General features: G+C 40.2%; 1 protein-coding gene across 1 annotated transcript in view; it reads left to right on the top strand.

Moving 5' to 3' along the window:
* Window positions 1–26,595, top strand: part of IL1RAPL2 (interleukin 1 receptor accessory protein like 2) — a 320,679-nt gene extending 294,084 nt beyond the window's left edge. Inside the window, 6 exon segments of the mRNA XM_005419803.2 lie at window positions 1,057–1,186; window positions 7,263–7,408; window positions 12,525–12,668; window positions 16,231–16,401; window positions 24,829–25,312; window positions 25,314–26,595. Coding sequence (XP_005419860.2) covers window positions 1,057–1,186; window positions 7,263–7,408; window positions 12,525–12,668; window positions 16,231–16,401; window positions 24,829–25,312; window positions 25,314–25,470 — 1,232 coding nt within the window. The 3' untranslated portion in view covers window positions 25,471–26,595.

Here is a 26,595-nt window from a genome sequence, read left to right as displayed (position 1 = left end):
TCTGACATTAAATGAGGTCTGTTCTCTCAGCTAAGCTGCTGATTCTACACCTGCTCTATAACCTGGAGCACCTATGTGAAGTAAAATAGGCAAAGAAAAATGGGTGCAGCAGCTGTATGTGCATACCAAGGGAATGGTTCTTCCAAATTTCCTGACTTGTTGGAGGTTTTTCTGGAATTTTTTTGTTTGTTTGTTTTTATAGTTTTATTTTCTTTTTTCTTTTCTGTTGTCTTCTGCAGGAAGACAATCATCTGTCCTGGCAATGTAAGCACAGCTCTACAGCTCTGGGCTACCTAGAACAGTTAAAACTGTAGCCAGACCAAAACCCAGTTAAATGTTGAATTTTTGAAGAGAAAAGAAATTTGAATAATTTCCATTTTCTTTTCTTTTTTTTTTTTTTTTTTTTTTTTTTTTTTTTTTTTTTTGTTTTGTTTTGTTTTGTTTTGTTTTGTTTTGTTTTTTGGAAGTATCTTTAAGAGGGGAATGGAAGAATTCTTTACTCTATTGCTTGAATAATGCTTTGAAGTTTGGTCCTTAGCCAAAAGCCCATTGACAGTAACATCAGTGTTGGGCTGACTGGCATCATATATTTCTTGGGAGTCTTTAAAAGCTCGCAGCTCACCAAGAAAGGGATTATTCCTCTGTCTTTTTATGCATGGATAAGGAGCAGTCATTCAGTGATTTACCTGCCTTTTAGGGACAAATCTCTAAACCTGGTAGAGATCCAAGGAGTCTGACAGGGAAGTCACCTCTTTCTTTTTAACAACCAATCTGGTGTCACCTTATGTTGCCACCATTGCCATACCTTCTCATTGTTCATGTACTATTTTTCTCAGAAAAAAATTGGATGGATAACCTCAGAGTTTCATTTTACACCTATTTCCTGTAGATGCAAATCAACATCACTCTTTCTCATGGTTTATAGTTATTCTTTTTTTTTTTCCTCCTCCAGTTTTTGTAAGGAGGTTTATCTGAGGTGTTGACATTTCTTACAATAATTTTCTCACTAGTAGCTATGACAAAGTTTCTAATCTTCTCTCTTCCTTTTGTCCTCAGGAAATCCACTGACTGTGGCCTGCAAAGCTTTCTTTGGATTCAGTGGAGAATCAGGCCCCATGATCTACTGGATGAAAGGGGAAAAATTCATAGAAGAATTAGAAGGTCACATTAGAGAAGGCGAAGTCAGGTACTTTTTGAATTATTTACTATTAAAAATATTGTATGTCCCACAAGCCTGTTGGGTTGACAGATTTTTAATTGAAAGTGGAAATAATTTTCTGTCCAAAGAGTGATGGATGACTTAGAACCAGAGTTGTGTGTGTGGCTCCCTAAAGACAGAGTAACTTGTGCCTGAAAATCTGTTACCAAATTCCCCTGATGGTTGGAAGCTGAAGCATCTCCTGAGTGTTCTGGGGTTTGATTTTAGCCCTGTGTGGGATTGGTGCTGTCCACTGTAAGCATCCCGTGGGACCTGCCTTGGCAAGATGACATCCATTCCAGCACCACTGTTAATCTTGAAGACAAATGGTCTCCTGTCAAAGCCACCACACTTTTTCTCTTCTCCTAAATGTGTTTTGTGTGTGTGTGTGATCCAGCTCTCAGTGTGCCTTAACCTGAGCCTTCAAGAATCAGCGTTTGTTCCTCCAGGTTTAGCGCAAAAGGGAGAGAAAGGAGTGGCTGTGTCCAATATCCAGCTTGTTCTGGGCTTTTTCCCAGGTGCTGGTTATCACTTGATGTAAGTTGTAAAGAAAACACACTTCTATCCCCACAAACTTCCATGGAATTTGCACCTTACTGTCCTCAATAATTACCTGATTATTGTTTTTGAGCAAAGACTATGTTATGGTTATACTATGGGCAAGTTGGTCCCAGCTCCAATAGATACAATGAATATTGATTATGATACAATGAATATGGATTATTAAAAAGCCAGGGTCTTTTCACTTTCCAGTGCACATTTTTTAATCTCATGTCTGAGTTTTTTGTTTCTTGTAAAGGGGATTTTGGAGAGCAAGAGGAAAGAGGTCTCTTTGCTTTATTCTTGATCAATAATGTGAAGTTCAGCCACTTAGCCACGAGTTGTTAAGATATACTTAATTGCACACAGATTAAATTTATCTTATATTGCCATTGTACAATCCTCTTCTGTGCTTCTGACCACAAAAAGCAATTATTGGAAACTTCTGCCATTTAAGTAATCAGCACTTAATGGCATTGTGCTCTCTCTGATGTGTATATATATGAACAGAGTGATTTTGGTCATGTTCTTCCCCTGCATCAAGACAATTTGAGGTTTGTATTTAAAGAGTGCTCTAGCTTTAGCACAGTTCAAAACTTTTCCTTTATGTACATTTATTAGTGAAACTGAGTTTGAAAAGTCTGTTTCTTGTCTTTTGTTGTGCCATCTCATTGCACATTCATGTTTCAAACTAATTTTTGACAAGTCTCTTTTCTCATTCCACTAAAGTGATTTGACTCAGTTTACAGACCCTGCACAATTCATTTAATCTTCTCTTCAGCAAAACTACTTATCACCTACCTAATCTCCTGTGATCACTGCCAGCATTTGAAACAGCATTTTCCAAAACACACTGCATCATTACCAGCAGTGCCCCAGTCCATCCCTTTTTTATTTAGAAGTAGCTATGGCAACTGAAGTAGTAACTTTTTGCAAATGATTTTTTGCCCATAACAGCTCCTGTTTTTGTGTTCCATTACAGGTATGCTGCTTCAGGGGAACTAAGCAGCACTAATTATTCTGTCAGTGCCCTGAGGCAGCCCACATCTTCCACTCAGATGTGTTATTGATGTATTTTAAAATTGTCATGTGTTTTCAAATTTGATGAGCCATGGTGAACTTGCTGGTTAGATGTCTTCTTAATCAGTTTGCTTCTCTATGGTGTTACCAGGACATTTCATTTTGACAAGCTAAGAGTAGTACAGAATCCTTACAACGAGATACTCCATGGTCTGTTCCTTTGGTACATTTCAACTCTGCATCCCCTATCTTGAATTAATTCACAAATTTAGTAGCACTCTGAATTCATGGTGCTGTCCTTACCTTGGGCTGTGCCCATCCATTGTGTTGCTGGATTTTCTGTGTATGATGAGAGCTCAGGTCTGTAAATGATGTGTGGGAGCACAAACCACCCATCCCCAGTGTGCGGGGTTAACACTCACTGTGCTGTCATGAAAGCACTAAAATAAGGATTCATGTAGTCTGAGCATTCCTGTTCAAATCCAGTCCATGCAACTGGGTTTTGGTAAGCACACTTCACCAAGAGTAATATTTGTGTCACTCTGGGCTTCTCAGTATTTATTAGACCTTTTTATAAAGCTTCATGATAAAAAGTAACTCAAAGTATTGCAGGACTTGGAGGCAGTGACACCCTGTCTGAGCTGCTCCCTTGTCTTCCCTTGAATTAAAATCCCCAGGTGTTAGACATGTGTGGAAAAGACTTTGCTTGCCAGGTGGGTTTTTTACAGCAGTAATGAAAAATGTCATGTAAATTGAACCAGAGTTATTAAAGAAGGAATCAGAGTCTTTAAGCATGTCTGCAGAGTTGTCAGTTGTACCTAATTATCCAAACAGCCCACAGCAAATTTCAACACCAGCTCTCTGCCTTGGCAAAGTATTTTCAGACATAAATGTTGCTCTCTCAGACACTTATGAGTTACTTTCTTGTTTTTTGTTTTTCTTCAACAGGTAACACTGGAAAATAGTCATAATGCTCATCTTGTAAAGTATGTTTGTCCTTGTTTTGTCCCTCTTGTCCATTTTTAATGTAGAGATAGTTTAACTTATCCTAGAGGGATGAAAAGAAGTGACTGGAGACATTTTGAATGGCAGCCTTATTTCTTCTGATTGTTTTATCACCCACAGAGGCCAACAGATTGTTACGAAATGCTCAGACAGATGAGGATGCTGTTTTCTGTTAGGAAGGGGTGCTGGGGGCAGGAGGCACAACTCCCATAGCTGATGTGCTGGGTACTTGGCAGAGAGGTATGGAAGCAACAGCTCTCTCCTGAAAAGCTTACACTCCTCAAGTAGACAAATTCAGGGCAGAGAACAAGAAACACAATGCAGGAAAGCAGGAGGGAAGGTCACTGTCATGCTGCCAGCTGAATGACTTTGCTTTGGAGAGGTGCTTGTGTACACACAGAACTTTCCTTTATCTACAGCCTCTTGTTAAGGAACAGAAGGAGGGGAGTAGACTTGGTAACCCTGTTCACAGTCAAGATCCTCAGCTTTATAAAGAATGAAAGTTTCATTTTTTCTAATCCCAACTCTTATGCAGGTTAGTAAAAGTTTGCAATTAATGCCTCTGTCTTGCAGAGAGACACAAGTGAAGCTTTGTTATGGCCTTGTTATCTGTTTTCATACAAAGACTGAAAATATTGGGGAAATATGGTCTCAAAGTAAAAGTGTTTTATATTCAGATTCAACTTAGTCCATACAAGCCCTGGAAAAGTATGACCAAGGATTTGAAAAATCCAAGCCATTGCATTATTTTCAAAGAAAGCATCTCTATTCTGTAATGACACTTCCTTTTTAAAATTCATATTCTTACCTGAAAATTATTCACTAGACAAAATGTTTTGTTTCAGATCAAATAAAATGCTTCAGCCTGAAGAAAAAGAAGGCACTGAGTGTTGTTTTCACATCACCCACCTTTTATTTCTCTCTTTCCAACCTCTTTGTTGTGAGTTGTCAAGCACCATTGATTTAGCTATGCATTAAATGTTGTAATTACTCTTACAGTTTGTTCAGCAACCCAGAAAGAGTGAGTTATTGTTTTCTCAGCTTGTGAGAGCTGGCATGTGTTGACAGTGATGCTCGTGAAGCTTCTCCCACCTCAGACAGGGACAGAGCTTCATCTTCTGGGTGTGCACCAAATGCTGTTGCACCTTTAAGGTCTTACTTGTTGATATTGTATTGTGCTCCATGTTCTCTGAACCAACAACAGCAATTAATTAATCAATGCAATTAATTTAGGGCTGCATGTATTAAAAAAATGCAGGTGACCAGCTGTACATTTCTGTGGCAATAATGTACGTGTAGAGTGATGTTAAAAGAAAAAAGAAGAAAAATTAAAAAGCAGGAATGAAAGGTTTAACTAAGAGCTTTCTACACTTTGCTGCTAGCATAATGCTTAAATGTTTGTCGGTATTTTCATGATAGATCCCACTCTATAGAGTTCTCTTGCTAAAAATTGCTATTAGAAGATATGTAAAAAAAAATTGTCAGTCCAAATATATTGGATTTTCTTTTTTTTTTTGAAAGCTTCTCTTTAGCTGGTTATGTATAATTTAAATTTAGGTTAAGGGTCAGTTATTTTATCTTACATACATGTAGTTTAGATGTAGATAAAAATAACCGTTTCATTTATCTTAACTGTAATGTGTCCATTTTTCTTCTGTGTAAAATATCTTTATTACGGTAAACAAGAAAATCTGAACATTTGCAGAACGTTTCAGATTAGTTTCCCAGATATCTTCTCTGTTAATGATTCTATTGTTCCTTGCAGCATGATTGGTAGACCAAAAGTTGTTGGGCATATTGTTTACCAGCAGAGTGGCTTTCCTGAGTCTTTATATAGATATAGCAGAATAACAGGTAAATAAGAATTTATTTACCTCACTCCCAGTGATTTAGGCTGAGTATGCAAACAGACCAGGCTTTCTGAGGAGGTTTTTTTCTGGACAGAAATTGTGCAAATTCAACCTTTCTTCCATTATTTCACTGCTTGGACTCTGAACCAGAATTAAAAAAAAAAAAAAAAAGAAAAAAAGGAAAGAAAAAAGAAGCATAATCAATGAGAATGAATTTGGGAAAAAAAAAAGATGCAATCCAAGTTTCTAAATTCAACACACACACCCTGTTTTTAAACTAATGTTTTTCCACTTGCTTTTTTGCCAGTTATGTTGCCACAGTGAAAGAGGCTGAATTGTTGTGCATGCTCTGGTGCCTCTTCTGAGTCACTGCAGAGATGTGTTTGTAGCAGTCAGGCTTGCATTTTTGATTGTCTAGTGCAATGCCCTCATACTTGTCTTTTGATTTGTTTTCAGTGTGTTTGGAGTTCCATGGATGTCCTGTGAAATCATGTACATAAGGAAATGTGTGCACACACAATGTCTTTGGTTTATAAAAGAGAAGTTTGGGGTTTGCTATTACTGACAAATGGGAATGTCTCCAGCAGCAGTTTCCATCCAGAGCAGGCAGCACTCTGGTTCATTACTTCCCATCCAGTTTCCTCCTTTTGGTCTCGGGAGAAAATATTTCTTTTTTGGTGACTCTGGGTTTTATTTCTGCCTTTACCTCACAGTGCTGTGCAGTCTTTTCCGAGAACAGACTCACTGAAGTGCCACATGCAGTGGTGAGTTCACAGGTGACTGTGAGGGCACCCCACATTTTCTCTTTACCTTCTTGTGCAGCATTACACAAACAGGATCAAATTTATCTGGTGGATTTTACTTGACGTTACATTTCCCTGTTCAAAGGAGCAGCAACTTTTTCTTGAGCAAGTGATAAGCCCTTTGAGAGAATAGGGTATTGTATTTTTAGACTTAATGTCAGCAGCAGAAAACGTGCATTTACTTTGCATTCTTTTTAATGTTCACATGAGAACAATGACATGAAAAGGCTGTACCTCTGGCCTGAAAGTCTGCTAGAACTTTTATTCCATGTGTGAGGATTTTGCATGTCTCCTCTTTCCTCTCAAAGGAGCAGAGAGCTCTTGTTCTTGACACTGTTTCTTTTAAAAGTCAGGGTCTAGCCCCCAAAAATAGAGGAAAATTCCTAAGAGTAGCACAGATTCTTTTGTTGGTTTTCCACACTGAATTAAAATGTATCACAATACCCAGCCTTTAAATTGCCCTGTAATTTGTTCACTGATGGCTTAGCAGCACATCCTGCTTCTGGAAAATGGATATTTGTCACTTCTTTTAAAAGAAGCATTGTTTTTAGCATTTTATTCTGATGGAGCCAAGAAAGAAGCCACACATAACCACTGTGCTCATGGCCACTCTTCCTGCACTTGGTTCTGCTCCTCACTAGACATGGCAGGAGAAAAAGCCTTCTGGTGGTCATGGAAAATGCCTCTGTGAAGCTTCTTTCAGGCAACATGAGTCTCCTTTTAAGTCCTTCTCTAGGAGTGAAGGAGGCCAAGGAACATCGTCTTGTGCTGAGAAATCATAGTGCTTTTGGGAATCTGCCATCCATATTAATTCAGTTAAAGCAAAGGCTGTATCCTTCCTTCCAGACTCCTCAGAGAACATCTTGGAGAAAAAGAAGTTGAGTTGACATTGATCTTTGATGCTGTAGAGGAGGCAGACCTGGCTAACTACACGTGTCACGTGGAGAACAGAAATGGACGGAGGCACGCCAGCGTTCTTCTGCGCAAAAAAGGTAATTCTCCCTTTTTAGTTATCTGTGACCTCACCTGCCTCAGCAGCAGCTCATCAATCAGAGATCCTGCTGACTGACCTCTCTGAGCCAGGCTGGACTCCTGTGTGCCTGCTTGGAGCTGAAGTGTGCTTATGTACAGCTTCAGTTTATAGGAAAAGAATCATGGATTGTTCTTCAGTGTCTAGGAAACTGGCCTTGCAGGTGATGCACTTGCCTGGAATAGTCACCCATAAGGCACCAGTAATCAGAGGAAGTACTTTGGACTAAACAACCTATGAATTTGACCCAGAACTCACTGGCAGTGAGGTCAGATGTTCTCATGTTTCTCCACTTCCTGGCTTTGTGTTTAGAATTGAAAACTTTAAGCTGTCTCCATGCATTTTTTCTAACTGCATCAGGAATGAAAACATGCTATGGGAGCCACAAATACATAGAGAGTTACCCCATCATGGTTGTCTTGCTTGATACTGTTCTGAATGGAGAACAGCACTACTGACAAATTACCTACAGCAGAAAGGAAAACATTGGTATTTGAATGTGCCAAATTTAAAAGTGCTGCTGTACTCTGTGTTTGAAAAAGTCACTATCAAGGGAGTGTAACAGTATCTCATGGCAGTTCCTCTGTTGTTTGTTCAATCAGCTCTCCTATTCATAAGTGGGCTGACATTTAGATTGGATACTGGTCTCTCTGAGATACAGTGTATTAGGAAACATAAAACCTGTAAGAATAGTAATTGTTGGGAAAGCAAAGGAAGGTTCCACTCTTGGGGCAAAGCTGTTATGTGAAACCACAGAACATCAGCACTGGAGATTGACTGAAGAGTTGATACATTCTCCAGACCTCTGCCATAATTCTTGGATGTAAATTATTTTGCCAAAACAGGAGAAGAAGAATTGTTTTCATGAGGCAAACCTGAAAGGGCAGCTCCAGTCCGTTGTGTGCTTTCACTGTGGCAAAGTTGGAATCAAGGAATGTTGATCTAGCAGATCATTCTATCTACTACAAACTTCCATACAGGAGGACTCTGCAGAGGGGTCTGGACTGGCTGGGTCCATGGGCTGAGGTCAGTTGTGTGAGGTTCCACAAGGCCAAGTGCTTGGTCCTGCTCTTGGGTCACAGCAAGCTCCAGGCTAGTGCAGAGGGGCTGGAAAGCTGCCAGGTGGCAAAGGATCTGGGGATGCTGGAGTCACCATCCCTGAAGGGATTTGAAAACCATGCAGATGTGGCCCTCGTGGGCCCGGTTTAGTGGTGGGCTCAGCAGTGCCGGGTTAATGGTTGGACTCAATCATCTGGGAAGTGTTTTCCAATCAAAACAATTCTACAATTGTGATCTAAACTGACAGGTTATCCCAGCTTTAATTAAGTAATCTGGTCATCATGATGAAGGACTAGTGTCTAGTGCAAAAAGCATTCTACCTTTCCTTCCACTGAACCTCATAAATATACAACTGATAGTAAGTATATCTCTGTTGGCACTGGTGAATGTTCTGCTGTGTGCATATAGTAGAATAACAAGCTCAGTTTATTTATAACAAAAAAATGCAGATATTTCAGAGCTCTGCTGGAATTATGGAAGAAACACTGCTGAATACAGAATTTGGAGGTGGAAAAGATCACTTTGCAGCTACTATTTCATTTCTCTCTGCACTGTGGCTGTAGAAAACTTATATTCCCCTCAGGCACTCTCAGTAGTTGATTTTCAGGCTATTAAAGTGTCATTTAAAATAACCACTGTATTTTACTGTGTCCTTTGACTGCCTGTCCTATTGTCCTGTTCGTTATTTATTAAGTTCTCACAAATACTTGACCAAACTTTTCCTTTCTGCAACTTGATTTAATTGCTTCTTATCCTAACTTTCTCCAGCTTAGATTTTACCGTAGATATTCATGAGTCAGGAAATACTACTGTATTTACTGAGCTGGGACAAGATTTAGGGCAGGACTTGCAGAAAGCTGTTGACCAGCATCCTTTGTGCATGTCAAAGAAGGGATTTCTATTGCAATGTGCTGCAGCCCAGACCTCTCAGTCAGAGAAATCCTCCTCCCTCCAAAGACTTACCTGTTAAGAGCTGTATTATCCATGTTTGACAAGAGGCAATTGTAGCTCTCTTTTGTCTTCAGTCCTGCCCTCTCCTTAGGGTTTTTTTCTGGCTTGGATGAAAAACAGAAAAAAACCCCAAAATCTAAGTTGTAGGGGTTGTATAAGATTTTTTAGAGTTCTTGTTTTGACATCAGGCGGTTATTTTTAGTGCATAATTTGCTTTGAAAAGAAAAAAGAAAAATTAGCTGTTCAAATGTTTCAGGGAAAATACAATTATTTTGCTGTATTAGTGGTACAGTCCCCTCTAACCTTCAGGAGAATACAGGAGTGGCTTTTTGCACAGCTCCAGTGTAGCCCCAGAGCATGTGCCATCATTTAGGATTATTTTTATTGTTTGGGGTTTTCACCTGAAAAAGAACAAAATCAAGTTTCAAACCCAAAGCCACCAACGCAAAGGCAGAGTTGCTCCTAAGACCTGAACACAACTGTCTGCTATCACATTCTTCTTTACTGACTTAATTCAAGACCGCATTACTTGCTTTCAAACACTTCAGAAATACGTTCTGGACTATCCTGGGTTTGGTTTGCTTTTATTTTGTTTTTTTTCCTCCATGCTGTCCTAGCATATTTGGTACTCAAATAACATGGAAATACAATATACACCCAGTTATCCTTAGTTGTGGGAATAGTTCAGGATTCCATTCAAAAGGGCTTGAAAACAGTCCAGTATTTAGTGTCTGAAGTCTACATAGTCTATAATATAACTGTTCTGAAAGATAAATAACTTGTCAGAAACCGCAGAATAAAGTCAGACTATGCTTTTAGTGGCAAGAAGTAGTGAATTGAGATAAAAGTAAATATTATGATGACTTTTCTTCATGATTTTTTTAAAGGAGGCTGCCTTTAATTAAGACATGCAAGGAACTAATTTTAGGGGGGGTGGGTTTGATAGTGATACGTCACTAAATTATGAGGAACTTCTAAAATGTAGCTGTCTCTCACTTACTGGGTATTTATGAGACTTTTGCTATTTTAAAGACCATGATCCTCTGAAATATGTGCAATATGTTGTGGCAAGGTCCTTCTACATTATTTTACATTAGAAACTATCAATATTATTATTTGCTATTTTTCATTCACTCTTATAGCACAGAGACCAGATTCAGCTTCTTTTCTAGTGTTAGATATGCTGCTTCCCTATTTATCTCAGTGAGGACCACTTGAGGAGGAAGGAATTAATCAGATGCCAAGGTTAAGTAGAGTAGGCAAGAAAAATGAACATCCTGGGTTTTTCTCATTGCCTTCACTTTGGAATGGAAATAAGGAGACCTCAAAAGCCTCAGCTTTTCCCATAAGGAAAGCCCCTTTTTCTATAAGGACTCTCCTAGAGTCCTTATGTCTGTACTCTAGGAGAATTCATGGGGCAGAAGACAAATACTGGACATGCAAAGGCTGATCAATTTTGCCTTTCGAGCTGGATTTTGTGGGTTTGCTTTATACCCTGCTATTCCGCCCACCAAAGTGGGTACAACTCTGTGCTCCTGCAAGACAGCTGCAAGAGGGCTGCAAGGCTCAGTATTTTCTTTCCTTCCAAGCTGGCAGTTTTGCCATCATCTCCATTTCCTAGCAAAAAGGATTCAGTACAATTTAAAAAAATAAAATCCCCTCAAAAGTGATTTTAACCAACTCTGTTCTCCATTTGCCTAGATTTATCCCCCAGAGGATGCAGGCTTTATCATGCAGTGTAGTAAAAGTCCCATGAATTCCCTGTGTTCTCAGAGAGATTAAATAGCTATTATAATAGACTTTTTCCATCTATTAGTCCATGACTTCTTGCCAGACAGACATCAGAGATACTGTAAACTGGGAATAGTTTGACATCTGATGTTAATTATTGAAATAGAAGGCATGGTGAGGCAAAAATAACCCCCAAAGATATGCAGCTAATTTGCTTTTTATCTTGAAAGTGACACAAATGACATATGAGTAATTTTTTCTGACCTAAGTTTTAGAACAATAAATATCACAATAACTTTGTCCCAGCTGTGTGAGTTTGGCAACTTCTCACTGTGTTTGTCACAGCAGCAAATATCTTCATGACGTTTTATCTGAACCAATACAGGCTGTGAGAGTCAAATTGTCATCCTCTGTCCTTTATGGCTAAGTAATATGCCAGGTGGTGTTAGGAGCAATATTACTTCCAGAGGATGTTTCAGGATAAAGAGCAATGTTCAAGTCAGTCCCTTGCATCAGATGAAGCTCTGGACTGGTGTCCAAGGGTTTTATCCCATTTTCTCATTGGTTTGCTGAATGACCTTGAATGTCATGCTTCTCTTTTCTAAGCCTGTTTCCCCAGCTGTAAAAGATCATTGTGTCTGGATGCATTTGTGAAGTTCTTTGAGTTCTTGTGATGTTTCCTAACAAAAGCATCTCAGTAGGAAAATTTAGCTAACACAAGGTCCCATTAAATTATGAGCTCTACAAATGTGTGAGAACCCTGTTAACAGCCATGCCAAATAAAGTGGCTCTTTGCAGCCTGATGTGTGCTCCTGGCTTCTTGTGTTATCTTGGGCTTCCTGCAAGCCCAACTCATTTTCCAGTGATCCAGCTGAAGCCCTGGCTTGGCAGCTCACATCAGCTTGTCCACAGGCTTCACAAATAGAAAACCAAAGCTGTCTAATTTGGAGGGGAAGGGACCAGGTCCTGCCCAATCTGTCCTCACAGGCTGCAGACAGCATTTGATGCACTCTGCCAGTGCAGAAGTTTCAAACGCCACCAGCTCATTAAAAGTTGGTTACTCCTCTGTGTAAAATCACTACATAGTTCCTGTGTAGGAGATTTACATGTGTAGCCTCAAATGCATTCTGGATTTCAGATGGTTATTTCAGATGAGCAGTAGATGGAGTAAATGAGTAAAATTAAATAATAGGCAATGGACAAAATTATTAGGAATTTTTAACGTTATGGTGGTTGTAATTGGAAGCTGCACAATTTTATGTGGAATTATATGGTGAATTAGAGAAAATATAGCTTGGAAAGATCATAACCTTTTTGCCTTTCCTTGCTAATTTTAGATTTGATCTACAAAATAGAACTTGCTGGAGGACTGGGAGCCATCCTTCTTCTGCTTATTTTGCTCGTGACCATCTACAAGTGCTACAACATAGAGTTAATGCTGTTCTACAGACAGAACTTTGGAGGAGATGAAGCAGCTGATGGTAAGCAGTTGCAGAGGAAACTCAATATATGCAATGGAAATATTTGAGAGACCCAAAGTGGTGAGATTGAAATGAATCCTAAAAGACCTGCTGCTAGTTTAAACTACTAAGCACCCAACAGTATAAAGCCCTACAACTTCCTCGCAAAGCCCCCTGAGATCAATGAGTCTTTCCACAGAAATGTCACTGGGCTCTGCCATGAGCAAAAGGGAGCCAGGAGAATTGTTCATGAGTCTGCTGCAGAGGCTCACATGTCATTTGTGAACTCTTCACCTTCATGTGTCCAGTGCCACATGTGCCCAGGGTCCCCTCTCCTGAGATCCACACTGTCTATCTGAGCCGCCTTTCACCAGGCATTCTTCATGAAGCATTTTCCTTGAATTGCCACCAGGCTTCCAGTGACCTACTCTGGCCAGTGAGAGGTGATTGTTATGAGGCTAACTGGTTACCTCAGCTCATTGGGAGACTGTAAACAACTTGATGGGAATGTGCAGCTTGTCTGGGGTGTATCTTTAGGAATAAACTAGACTGTTTTCCATTTTTCTTACCCCACCTTCCCTCTCACTAGCATATATTCTGTTTGGTGCCTAAAGCTAAGCTTGTATTTTTAAATTGAGGCTTTAATTCTGAATATAGAACATTCCTTCTCCTATGAAGTTGGAGTAAGCCCTGTAAACTAAATCCCAATCTTTAAATCCTATTACTATGTTCTTAACACTTATTTTATAATTAATATGCTATTAATATGCATCTAAGTAGTATCTGCTAAAGAGAGAAAGAGCAGTATTCACGTACTTGCCATAACCCACTGTACCACTTAGTTTCTGGTACATCCAGAAACTCTAATGTATTTGAAAAGAGAGCAGGGAACACATTTTCCATAGTGCCTAAACAATGTGCAGTTGCATAGACATGTTGCTTCCCGCAATTGGCATTTCTGTTATCACAGTGATAAATGTTTCTGTTTCACAGTGGGCAGATATGGTCTGAAAAGGTTCCACTATGATGAAATCCACAGAAGTCTTGGAGAATGGATGGAATGACATCTAGGGAATTTTAGAAAGAGGAAGGGTCATCCATGTGGGTCCCTTCCAGCTCAGAATACTTTGTGATTCTGTGATAGATAGCAGCAGTAGAGATCAGGAAACTTGCTCTTTCTCAATCCTCATGTGTGACTGGGAAAAAAATAAATTTATGCTTTTCCCATACTCTACAATACTGCACAATATTTATACTGGTGCCTAGGACAAAGGGAAGGGTGAGATTATGTGGTTTGAGAAATACTTTACCTGAAACACCCTGGGATTATACCAACATAATATCCCTGCTTCACACCAACCAAAAGTGGTAACTTCCTCCAGCCTGCTTCAATTTGCTTATCCTGTGTTTTCAGTGTGAAACTGCTGCATTTTTACTCATATAAAAATACTTGGTTCAATCACTTTTTAATTTATTAAACAATATTATTTTCTGGTTGTTTAGAGGAAGACCCATGAGTACGTAGGGGATTTTGTCTGCCTATAAATTTTGAAAACAACCTTGTATTTTTCCAGTGCATAATTGTAGACCTTTCACAGCTTTGTGTCTTGTCTGATCCTGCAGGATGAAAGATGGAGGCACAATTTTACAGCAGTCAAAGCATATATGGGGATGTTTGTTTCTTCTCATTGTAGGGGGAGCATCCCTACAGAGCTCCCATGAGCACTCAGCTGTATGGATGCAATCACAGGGTCATTTTCCACTTGTATGTGTATTTCTTTATAAAAGAAGATTTGGAACTCAACAAATCTGCTTTATTCCTGTTTCTAAAAATACCCCACATAAGCAATGTTGGACACGCTCACTTCCTGTGTTGTGTGTAGCATTGCTTTTAGAGAAAATGACACTGAGGATTAAAGGATGCCTTTAGGAAATGGCTGCAAACAGTGCTGCTCCCAGAGCCCCCAGAGCCAGCAGTGGGCGAGTGTGGGCAGCTCCTCCTTCTCTACCCTGGTACACAGAGCTTGTGGGCAGCCAGCAGGGGCTGAGGAGCTGTACCACCACTGCCCAAGCTGCCCGCAGCCCAAGGGAGCTGCTCCTGTCAGCATCCTGCTGGCTGGCACTGTGGGCTGGGGTGCCTGGGCAGGGGCTCAGGGACCCTGGTGCTCTGCACCCTGGGATGTCAGGGCTCTGCAGCTCCCACACTGTGCGGGCATGCTGCCTCCAGGATCACTGGCATCTCCTAAAAGGTTTTGGCAGGCTTCCTTATGCACAGGGAGGCAGGTTTTGGATAGGCCACCAAAGCTGGCTGGCCTGTTGACTTCAGAGGAATGTCAGCAAGCCAGGTGGACATCTTCCATCGTCCCCTACAGCCATGGTGACACTAGGCAAATTGCCTTTTACAAATATGTAATTATTCACATGCTTTGAGTACAGCTCTGACCCTCGTGGGTCTGGCTTTGTGTCAGGAATTATAAGTAACCATCAGTTCAAGGTCATCAAGAGATATATTTTATTATGATTAGGTATTTGTTCTTTTTATCAGAATATATTGAAGAATTTTAACTGCTTTAATTATCTTTCATGTGCACTATTCTTTACAGATAATTGGTACTCAGAAACCCTCCATTCATGCAGTTTTCTTCTCACAACATTAACTATTTGATTTTTCATTTTCTGTAAATAATGGCAGCTGGGCTCTTCCCTAGAGGCTGAATTGCTGAAGGTTGACTTTTTCAATATACTGTTTTCCATTACTGCAGAGGAACACAAAGAGAAATGTCACTAAGACAGTCTGATCTCAGCATGGGTCCCCAGCTCTGTGGTGGCACCACTTCTGTTCCTGGCACACTCATGAGCTCTTAGCTCCATGTTTCAGAAGCAGAGCTGGAGACGAGCCCCAGTGCTGGGTAGGAGGAGGAGGAAGAGGAGGAGGACAAGGAATGTTGCCCTTTATGGGAGTCACTTGTCTCTCTTATATTGTGATCCCCAAGTATTTAAAATCTTCTGGATCAAGTGGATTGTGATCCAAAATTATGATACTGATTTTTTAAACTGTGGGGTTTTCTGGAAAAAAATGCTTTGAACTCTTTGAGTTTGGCATTATTTTCTGAATAGTCAGGATTTGTTTGAATTAATCATGTCTTTTCTCATAATTACTTATGGAAGGAAATTTTCCTTGCTCAAAACTTTCCAGGCTCAAAAAGTTTCCAATCTGAAAACTTTAACATACCCTTAGAACTCTTGAGGAATAGAAGTTGAAAGAATTGCATTACAAATATGTAAAGGCTTAAAATAGAAGTTTCCACTTTAGTATTTGTATGAAAATTTTGCCCATGATGTTTTCAGCTGTGGCACATGTCTGACCACATGGAGCAGAGTTACTGTTCACCATGCAGAAGAAAACTGAAAGAGTCCATAAGATTTCTGCCTGGAAGCCAGATTATATGTTCCTCTGAAAAGTTCCCATCTTGTTGGGAAATGCTTGGTGGTTTCAAGGAATAATACAATTTCCCAGTACTCTGGTGTGTTCCTTATAGTGTTCTTGCAAACAGCAGGCTGAACATGATTTGTTTTCTTGCAGACAACAAAGAATATGATGCTTATCTTTCATACACCAAAGTGGATCCTGATGCATTAGATCGTGATAATAATGAAGAGGAGCAGTTTGCACTTGAAATTCTGCCAGATGTTCTAGAAAAGCACTATGGATATAAACTCTTCATTCCAGATAGGGACCTGATCCCTAGTGGAAGTAAGTATTTCTGACTTTTCAGTTTAATTTCTGTCTGATGTGTCACAAAGGCCTGGACTGTGTGATAAGTACCAGATGTGGAAAACCTTGGGAAGTGGTTGCAAAGATTGGAAAAGTTTCCTCAGCACTGCAAATCTGAATTCTCTGTTAGAGCTTGTTCCTGCACCACTGAAATCAGAGGGAATTTCCATTGAAATCAAATTGCCATTGATTGGCAAATCATTGATTGGCAATCAATTTGCCAACCTTCCTACAGGGAAGGCTGCAGCACTGCAAGCAATACCAAGCCCAAAATGTCTGCATCAAACACAGGTAACTAAGCAGGAAACTTTCTAAAAGGATTTTATAATCTCTGTTACATGATTGAAAGTGGGATTTTTTTTCAGTGATTAGTTGTTTTCTCTGCAGCAGCTTTACTAGTAAACGTCATCTTTTCTATTGTCTTTTGGGGTTTTCCTTAACTTGGGAGTCTCATAAGATTCAGCAGCACCTTTGGATGTCTCTAGCAAAGGTCAATGCTTTCCTAGTGGTAGTTATGGCATTTCTTCTACCAGACTCATTTTTGAGCAAATAAAAAAGACCACAAATCATATCCATTGTGTTGATGAATTTTGAATGCACAGTATGTTTGCTTTAATATCACATTTATTTGAAGTGCTACCCTTGTGAAAAATCAGCCTTTTTTTTTCCATCTCCAAATCACTTTCATAAAGACAATAGAAGAGAACATGAACTTCTCTCTGTATGTGCTACTGTGTAGGAAATATGAACAAGAGAACAAAGCAATGGCTGTAGTGGAGCAGATGTCTCCAAACATGGAATAGCTCGAGCATAGCTGCATTACAACCTGCCTGCCAAAAGACTTGGAACTGCTGCCTCACTGTGCCAAGTGCCTGACCCAGGAATCAGAGCCTGTTTCTTCTCTGACCCTTGAGAACACTGGAAACAGAGCTCTGAACCCTTTAGCACTGGGAAAGAGGAGTCAGAGCCTCACCAGAGATCATTAAAAACCTGTGCAGGAGACTTGAATTTATCACAAGCATTTTCAGCTCTTAGTTTAGAGCTGATTCACTTTTTCTTACTGCCCCTGCAAGGTGTAAGTTTTTCTCCCATAGTGAGAAATTACAGAAAGGGGACTTGGCTTATAGCTTTCTTATTTCTTACAGTACAAGAAATTATATAAAATTTTAGATATTATTAAGAGGAAATACATCTTTCTATGGTAAAAACCACAGAATTGTTGTAACTAGTTGTTTCATATCCAACAATATAGCAGAGTTACACATAGCAATTCTGCAAGTGAACTAAGAAGTTTAAAGTTAACTCTTCAATAATAACTATGCTGAAGCATACATTATTCTGAAATAAAATTCTTTTTTCCAATTGTTGTTCCAGCCAGCATGGTATTTTATTTTTGTCAGCAAGGCACTCAGCAAACACTTGCCATCACTTTGGGTATTCATTAAACCTCTCCTGAAAATGTAGGGTACCTGAAAATGTCAGTTCTCATTTATGAACATTCACAGATTTAATCCTTCTTCTTTCCTCTCAAACTCACTTCTTCAGTGTTATGAAAAGGCCTGATTCTAACACATGGAGCTTCAAGAACGCCTAATCAGGCATAATGACAAGGCAGAATAAAATGTGGAGCTGAAATGAGTGTGATTTGCATGCTTTAGCTTTGAAAAAGATATGGAGGAAAGCACTTTATTTCAAGAGGGGCTAGAGGGAGGGTGTGGGGATGGGGAAGAAGGGAAGACTCGGCCTCCTGCATTTGTGAGTTCTCCGTGTGCCCTGGAGTAGTGGAACGTGCCTGTGTTCTGCCTAATCCTCACCACTCTCACGAGGACTTGCAGTGCTTAATGAGGGCAGTGTGATGTGGAATGGCCCTGCTGGAAACTTCAGAGGAAAACATAGCATGGTTTAGAGTGACTGTCTCAAAAAGTGGCAGATGTGACAAAATATGTAACTCTCCAGGGTAAATTTCTGTAGAAAAATGCGGAGTTGATCGTAGCTATCGTTTTATTTTAGGAAATATCTCTTCTCACGTTTCACTTCCTCATCTTTCAGGGTAAATTACTTTCATCAATGTAAATGATCGTTTCCCACTCTCTGCTCTGATGTGTGTCCCTCTGTATGCTGTGTACCTTGGCGTGTGTCACCTCCCCAGTGCAGCCAGGAGCTGTGTACGGCTGGTGCTTCCTGCAATCCCTGCAGTTGTGAGGAGCTGCCACGGGAGGGTGTGCACCATTCGCTTCCTTCTTGGCATGCAGCAGCTCCTACAGCTGCTCCCTGCATTTGAGAGCAGGGCAAAAATAGATTTGTCAAATACTATTTCATTAATTTTCTTGTGCAGTTCTGCAAACAGCCTAAAAAGCTGACTTGGGGAAAATTCAGGGACAATTTTGATTGTGTTTTTGTCCAGCTGGCTCATTGCTAACCTCTGGGGGAAAGCTGTGATGGGCTCTGCATGTCCCTGTGCAGCAGAGGGAGAGATTAGAGCCAGATGTGCTGTGGCTGGGACATGTCCAAGCTCTGCTTTCAGCTCTGCGTCTGGTTCAGGGATGTCCATGGAGCAACTGCTGCTGCCCCCAGGAGGATAGATGTGCTGGCTGTGGGGACTGAGGCCACCTCTTCACCATGGGGAAGCAGATCCCAGGGTTCAGGTCAGATGGGGCTGAGTCATGTTTTGCAGTAAGTGTTGGTTCTGAGCCCTGCTGGGATACAAATTTTATCCCAGTAGAGCATTTTGTCCCGGTGGGAGGGAGAAGCACCATGAGGGATGCCAACAGCCTCAGCAATGCCTGTTACACATGGCCAGCAGGGACCTTTGTGATGACTCTTGGTGCTGCCTGAGAGCAGCATGGATGGATCCAGCTCCCTGAGCTGGCAAGATGGAACAGAATCCCACACAGCCATGGGAGGCAAGACTGGTGAGCCAGCAGGGAGATATGGCAATGGAGACTGAGTTTGTAACCCTGGAACTGAGGTGCATGTTATGGGAAGTACTGTAGCAGCTATTCTTTCTTAAAGAATAATCTTTGGTCTTAGCAGAATGAGTGTTCTTCATTCTGTCAAAGCTGACAGCACACACACCTCCCTGCCAGGTAACTCAGGTGTAATTGGACAAGTTACCCTGCGTAAGGAAACTGGGATCCCTGAGATGCACTTGCACTTCTTACTGAATTCCTGAGCAGTTCTCATTATTTTCACCCTGTTCATTTTCAGGGCTCTTTTTACAAACCTTTTCCCACAACAAACATTTAAGCTCTGTAAGATTTTTGAATTCTGGGTTAGGAGACCTGAGGAGATTGAGATTGGCGGGGGGTTAACAGGACGAGTTATGTTTTCAGCTGAGCCATTTTTTGTCTTGCCAAGGATGATGTCTGCAGTGAAAAATATCTGTTTGCACGTCACTCTTCTAAAATCAGGACTACATCAGAGGAAGGTACTTTTCTCTGTGGTTTCTGCAAATTATTTTAAAACCTGAAAGTGAAGAGGTAAAAATTGTCAAGTTAGACTTTTAATACCAGCAATACATATCTATTAGACCATCATCTAGTTGCTCTCTAAGCATTATGTGCATTTGATCTTGACAGGATTGTAAAAACACCAACAATTCACTCCAGCTCAGCCCAGGGTATGAAGAAAAGAATGGTGATGGAATAAAAATATTTATTTACCTGAAAAATGAGAAGTTCTTAGCACAAGGGGAGAGTGTCTACGTCATGTTATAAAAACCACATGACAGTCAATATTGTAGTTCTCGCACTTTGTAACTTTGTCTGCCCATTTGTGTGGGTTTTGCCTGGGGAATTCCAGCTTCGTGGGCTCCTGCATGAAGAAAACCTTGTTGGACCATGTGTCTGGGGTTCCCATGGAGCCTTAGTTAAGTATGGGATACCATTTCTTTGATATCCAGCTCCACAAACTCCTTTCAGGAGTCCCTGGTTGTCTGCTCTGTATGAATCTTACTTTTAATGTCAGGCATGGGTGAGAGTAGCAGGGATACACACAGATGTCAGCTGAAAGAGGAATAAATATGAACAAAAGGCAGAAGGGCTGCCCATCCTATAGTGCACTAATCTGCATTATTTGTTTCTTTATGTTAAAATCATCAGCTGTCCCTCAGCTCATCCTGGGATGGGGCTCTGTCTGGGAAGGGGCCATTACTCTGCTTTGTGTTTCAGCTGTTCTGGTCCAAGCTAAGAGAAGCAAAATACATTTAATAAATAGGAAAAGCAAGACACAAAGTCATTGATGTTATAATAAAGTAATCAGACTCAGGGTTTGGGAACTATTCAGCTAGGAAACCAGGACTGAATTACGCTTCTATAAATAACTTTCTCAAGTGATGGTCACACTGCCAAACACAGAAAGGCTGGTTATTTTCAGAGTGCCAGGAACCAACCAGCATGGGTTTGATGGTAGATACTCTTTGGTTCTCATAGTGCTGCAAACCATATTTCCCAAAAGTATCCATAGGATTTTATATGATTTCTAGTGTTTTTTTCCTTCTCCCTCAACTCCTGCAAATCATCTGAATCTGGTTAGTCAGTCATTTCTTCGTGTAAGCAACTCTGTGCCCATAGTGTTCATTAATTTCCTTGCTCCTAGTCTGCTTGCATATTAGGTTTCCTTCCAGCCTGTGGTTAAGGTAGCTCATTAAGGATTCCATAGGCAATTACACATTATTTAATTGCAAATGGGATGCATTTCTCGAAATTCTCTTCTTCAGTGCTTCAAACTCCAGTTCAGCGTCGTTACATGTAGACAGTGTATGGTGAGCACATACTTGCTGTCAAGACCAATTTGCTTGCCATTTTCTGGCAAGACTAAAACAATGTTTGGGTTTGGGTATAATACTTCTTGATGTCCTTCCTCCTTGGGCATTGCATTGAACATGATGCAAGTAAGTTACTGATAGACCCACTCGCAATGTAATTTTTTTTTTAACCTATGGGAATTGCTAACATTTTGGGAAGAGTTTTGCACCATAGTGCAAAATGATGTTTCAAGGAGGGGGGAAAATGGTCAAAATCTAAAATATGTTTTTTCACTAAAAACAAGTGGGTTCCATCTAACGCTGACATCTTAGTTTTACATTCTAATTTATGATAAAATACAATCCCTGGGACTTAAAGGTGAATAATTCCATACTGACTTTGCCAAGACAATGTTTTTTCTGCCCCTTACAATGAAATATCATTGAAGTTGACACCTCCTGCAGCAAAAGCGAAGTTACAGCGAAATTATATTTATCTGATGGAAATACATTGCTCTGGAGCTTTACAGTTGATACTGCTTGGTGACAGTATTCTTTAAGTCCCTATTCAGTTTTTTTCTTGCAAATGAAACTGAGCCATTGCCTGACAATAGTTTCTTAGCTCGCTGGAAAGGTGAAAACAACACTTTCTCCATCCCACATTGCAATATAGACTCCTTGGATTTAGTACCTTCTAATGGACTAAATACTTGAGACAGACAACTGAACCTGCTGGATTTGGGGAAGTCTCCAATTCTAAAGTAAAAGGAGAGCAGGTGATTTAGGAACCCAGAGGTTTATGCAGTCAGATTGGTACCACTGGGAAAAAAAAAGCTGGAAATTCCAGAGACAAGAATCTGTCTCCCCATGCTTTTCTTCACAGAAATGTTCAAGTGGTGCAAATTTGACATCTTGTAGAGTGCACCCAGTGCAGCCATAGGCTCCAGGAAGATTGTCACCTGCCTTCAGTAGTAGTCCCAAGCTGGAAGTTAGTGGAGTACTATGTACTTCTGGACCAGATGGCTGGAAGTTTGGGGTTCCAGCTTCTTGTAGTGTCCTTTACCCTCAATGCATCCACAAGTCCCCTGTTCATTGGCCATGTCCACCAGTGACCAGCTCCAAACATGGAATTTGAGGAATCACCTCAAGACCATTTACGAAGGCGTTCATTCCTCAGCTGAGGACAGAGCTCTGATGTGTAGCAATAGACAGTAAGGAAGGTGGGCATCCAAAAGAGACATGAGACGCATGGAGGAGAGAAATGTCCACCCAAGAAAATAGGGAATTTCTCCCATCTTCTTTCCACCCTGTTTGCCCAAGGCAAAGGCTGACAACTCTTTGATTGCGATGGTGTGATGGATTATTGCTGGGTTGTCACTGCTGCAATGATTGGTACTGGATATTTGAAGAGATGAAAGTGGAGTGATTTTTTTTTGTTTGTTTTGTTGGTTTGTGGTTTTTTTCTCAATTGGATGCATTTGGATATGCATGGCCATGCTCAGCACTACCCTGGACATATGGTGCTGCCCAGTATTGTGTCCTGCAGGGAATTGTCTTGTGCATAGCAGTGTTCTGAGTGTTTGGAGGAGGGATGAATATGTCTCAGGAAAGATGCATGATAGTTTGTTGTTTTACTGTATCTTGCAGATTCAACCTCTAATGATGAAGCTTCCCACCTAAATTCTTTCTTTTTGGGAGCAGAAAGAAAGGAAGAAAATGAAGAGTCTGAGCTGTTGATACATTGGGATAATATCTTTCCATTGTATTGAACATTTCTACCTTTCCTTAAGTTTTGTTTCACCAGTTCTGCTGATCATTTTCTCATTGTTGCTGATTCTCTCCCCGCTCCACTGCCTCTCCCATGGATTTTAATGTTGAATTTTTTTCATTAATGAGTAACTATTTTACACAGAACAATGGGGGGGTTTCCTCGTAAAGTATTTCAAGAAACAAAAAACAAAAACAACTGTAAATGCTGCATGATTAAAAAGTCATAAACCATTAACTAAAAGTCAGGATTGTTGCATAGACATTTGTAATGTATGTGTATGTCTTAAATTTTTGTGTGTCTGTGGGATGTTTGCAATTGCCTCTTTTTTCCATTTGTGAAAGAAATTCTTCTTGCTGCTAAGTGGTGAAATAAAACATTGGTAAAGGCAGATTTGATGCTAACTATGCCTTCAGTCTCATGAAAATAAGCTATTTTAGAATGTTCCTGCTGGCCTATTTTGTAGCAATTTACTTTACTGGAAGTGGTGTGAATAAGCATGCTGTGGTATGGTGCCTGGGACTATAAAATGAGTCTTGCAGTAACAGATGTTGATTAATGATGTTATTTGTAATTATTGTTCTTGCTAGAGGGCAGATGTGTAAGAGAGGTCCTGCCCTGTGCTGAGTAAAGATCTGTTCTGTGCAGCTCTTGTGTCCAAGTCTTCATTTCTAACACGTGCTTCTCCTCTGTGGTCAGGCAGCACATTCCCAGTAGCATGGTCAAGAGGTTCATGTAGTTTAAAAACACAAAGATATCCTGTCTCAAAGCTTGCAGTTGTAATGCTGTGCGACCAATGAACATTTTCTGCCCTTAGTGGTTTTGTTCAAGGGATTTAATTTTTCTGGTCTTGACCTAAAACCCATTGAAGTTTGTTGAATGAAGTCTGTTCATTTGAATGGGTTTTTGATCAGGTCTGTAAGTAGATCTCTTTCCCATCCTGTTCCATGTCAGACCAGTGTATTTGGCTTCTCTTCCCTACCATCCCTGGGATAAGTGAAACACAGGGATCAAAGTCCAACTTCACAAATATTTTGAAGTTCAGTAAACTGGCATCATGGAGCTGCTGATGGGACTGGCATTTCTGCTTACACTGATCATATGCAACTACTTGGCATGCATGAATAAAAGAATTCTACTATTTTCTTTGTCACTGATGTCTCAACAAATAAATACTTCCAATATGTTTAAATTTTCCATTTGTTCCTGTCACTTGTGAAGTCTCTGTTAATACCTTGGGGTACATAGAAGCACAGGTTTGTGATATTAACACAGACCACTGAGCCACAAAGAATGTTCTTATGCTTTTGTGGTCAATACCTAAAGAAGAAAAAGCTACCATGATGCTTCTATGCAATAGCACAAGTTCTGCATGTGATGAGGGTTCATTTCTTTTTGAGCTTTTGCAAGTTATGGTTCATACACCCTGCAGCACGCTCATGTCTTTGCATCTGGAACACGGGAACCACTCCCCAGAGCCTGCTTCCCTCGCACAGTGTTAATCATAACCAATGTTAATGTTAGAATTTCCACAAACATTGCATTGATTTCAACCTATATTTTTTTCACTTAAGTGAACTGTGTGTTTTTATTCACTAATGCACCTTCACAGCAAGGGTGTTATGTAAATGTCATCCTGCTGCAATGAACAGGGGAAAATAGCAAAGGATGGAGGGTGTTATTAAGGAGTTTTCTATGTGTACTCCATAAATATAAATATAAATATTTTCTGATACACAATCCTATTTTTGTTGGAATATATTGAAATGCCCATTATTTTAAATGGTGTGGATCAGTAAAATGCAGGATTTTGTTATACTTGATTGCAAGCCTGATGTTTTAATACAATAGACTTCTTTATTCTTTACTCTTTCTCTCTTTCTATAATTTGTAGCCTACATTGAAGATCTCACAAGATGTGTTGAGCAAAGCAGAAGACTCATTATCGTGTTAACTCCAGACTATGTTCTCAGGAGAGGATGGAGTATTTTTGAGATGGAAAACAGACTCCATAACATGCTAGTCAGTGGAGAAATCAAAGTTATTTTGATTGAGTGTACTGAATTAAAAGGGAAGGTGAATTATCACGAAGTGGAATCACTAAAGCACACCATCAAACTTCTCTCAGTGGTCAAGTGGAAAGGACCAAAAAGCAGCAAACTAAACTCTAAGTTTTGGAAGCGCCTAGTCTTTGAAATGCCAGGGAAGAAAAAGGAGGTGATGTCTCGGCATCAGGTCCTGGATTCTGCAGAGCAGGGCCTCTTTGGAGACCTGCAGACTGTGCCCTCTCTTGCCGTCACGGGCACCTCTGCCACGCTGGTGGAGTCGCGGGCGGGCCTGGGCGGCTTCCAGCAGGCAGACTCCGTGCACACCCGGCATCAGCAACCACCACACGTACTGTAACATCCCCCTGGCGCTCCTCAACGGACAGCTACCTCTCAACAACGCCGTCAAGGACCCCCAGGAGTTCCACAGGAACAGCCCCTTGCTACCTTTGTCGGCCAAGGAGCTCAGCTTCACCAGTGATATCTGGTAGAACATCAGGGCTCTTTGGAGATGCTTCATGGCCACCATGAAGAGACGCCTGTAAAGAACTTTGCCCTACCCGCATGGGGTGAGAAAACATATTCAAAGCAGCAGCACACTTGTTTGCTTTTCTACTTGAACTGTTTTGTTTACATTTACAAATTATTGACGAAGGGAGCATTCTTTTGTAACTCAGTAATGTCCTTCCTGTCTTTTAATGTACAGTTTTATTGCTTCTTTAAAAAGGAGGGGGGAGAGAAAAACGCATCCCGTCACTTCACAGTAGGTTTACAATCTGGGACGGATAAAAGGTCACTGTGTATTATCTCCAACATCCATGCATATTTAAGTAACAGTATTTGGAATACACAGAAGTTGTTGGGTTTTTCATATAGACTACAGTACAGTTTGAAATTCTAATCATGCTATAAAAATTAGTATCTCCTGCACAGACCACAAGGGGTGAATCATCTTGAAAGGAAGGAGAAGGAAACCTTCCTGGTAACATTGTCTTGCAAATACTTTTTAGAAGATGCCCAGCTGAAACAATGCAGACAAAGCTTTATCAATGAAGTGCATAGTAACAGTTACAAAATAAATCACCTGCTCCTATCAGCATCTCTTCATTTTATTACTGAGGCATGTTCTGTTCCTAGTCAATGGTTAGCAATGTGGTTTTATTAAACAACTTACTAGAATACTGGAAGATGTTTAGGAGGATTTTAAACAATTTTTCTGTCAACTACAGATTATTTCACAATTTTTTGCAGATTTTTAATGACTTTTTCCAAACAGTTTAAGTATAAACTTAGCTGTCTATTGGCCAATTCATTAATCTGAAATTTCTTAAGATCTAAGATTTGTAGTAAAGTAATTTTATGTAGGATTTTTTTCCAAAACCAGTAGTTACAATTTGAAATTAACCTTTTTTGTGAGAACATCAGCAATAGAAAACTACAGCAATATTCAGAGATTAAGTGCTGAATTATTCAGGTTTACTAGTAAGTCTTACTTCTGTTGCAGTGATAATCACCTGAAACAGTTTTCTCTCTTGTTTATCTACCTGCCAATTTATGTACCTTTTAGATATGGCAGAAGCAGGAATATTTCTGCTCTCTGTGTAACTAGTGAAAAG

Source organism: Geospiza fortis, unplaced genomic scaffold (assembly GCF_000277835.1).
Source record: "Geospiza fortis unplaced genomic scaffold, GeoFor_1.0 scaffold157, whole genome shotgun sequence".
NCBI classification, from domain to species: Eukaryota; Metazoa; Chordata; class Aves; order Passeriformes; family Thraupidae; genus Geospiza; species Geospiza fortis.
Note: the sequence above shows the minus strand (reverse complement) of the source record. Positions and strands in the feature narration are given on the sequence as shown.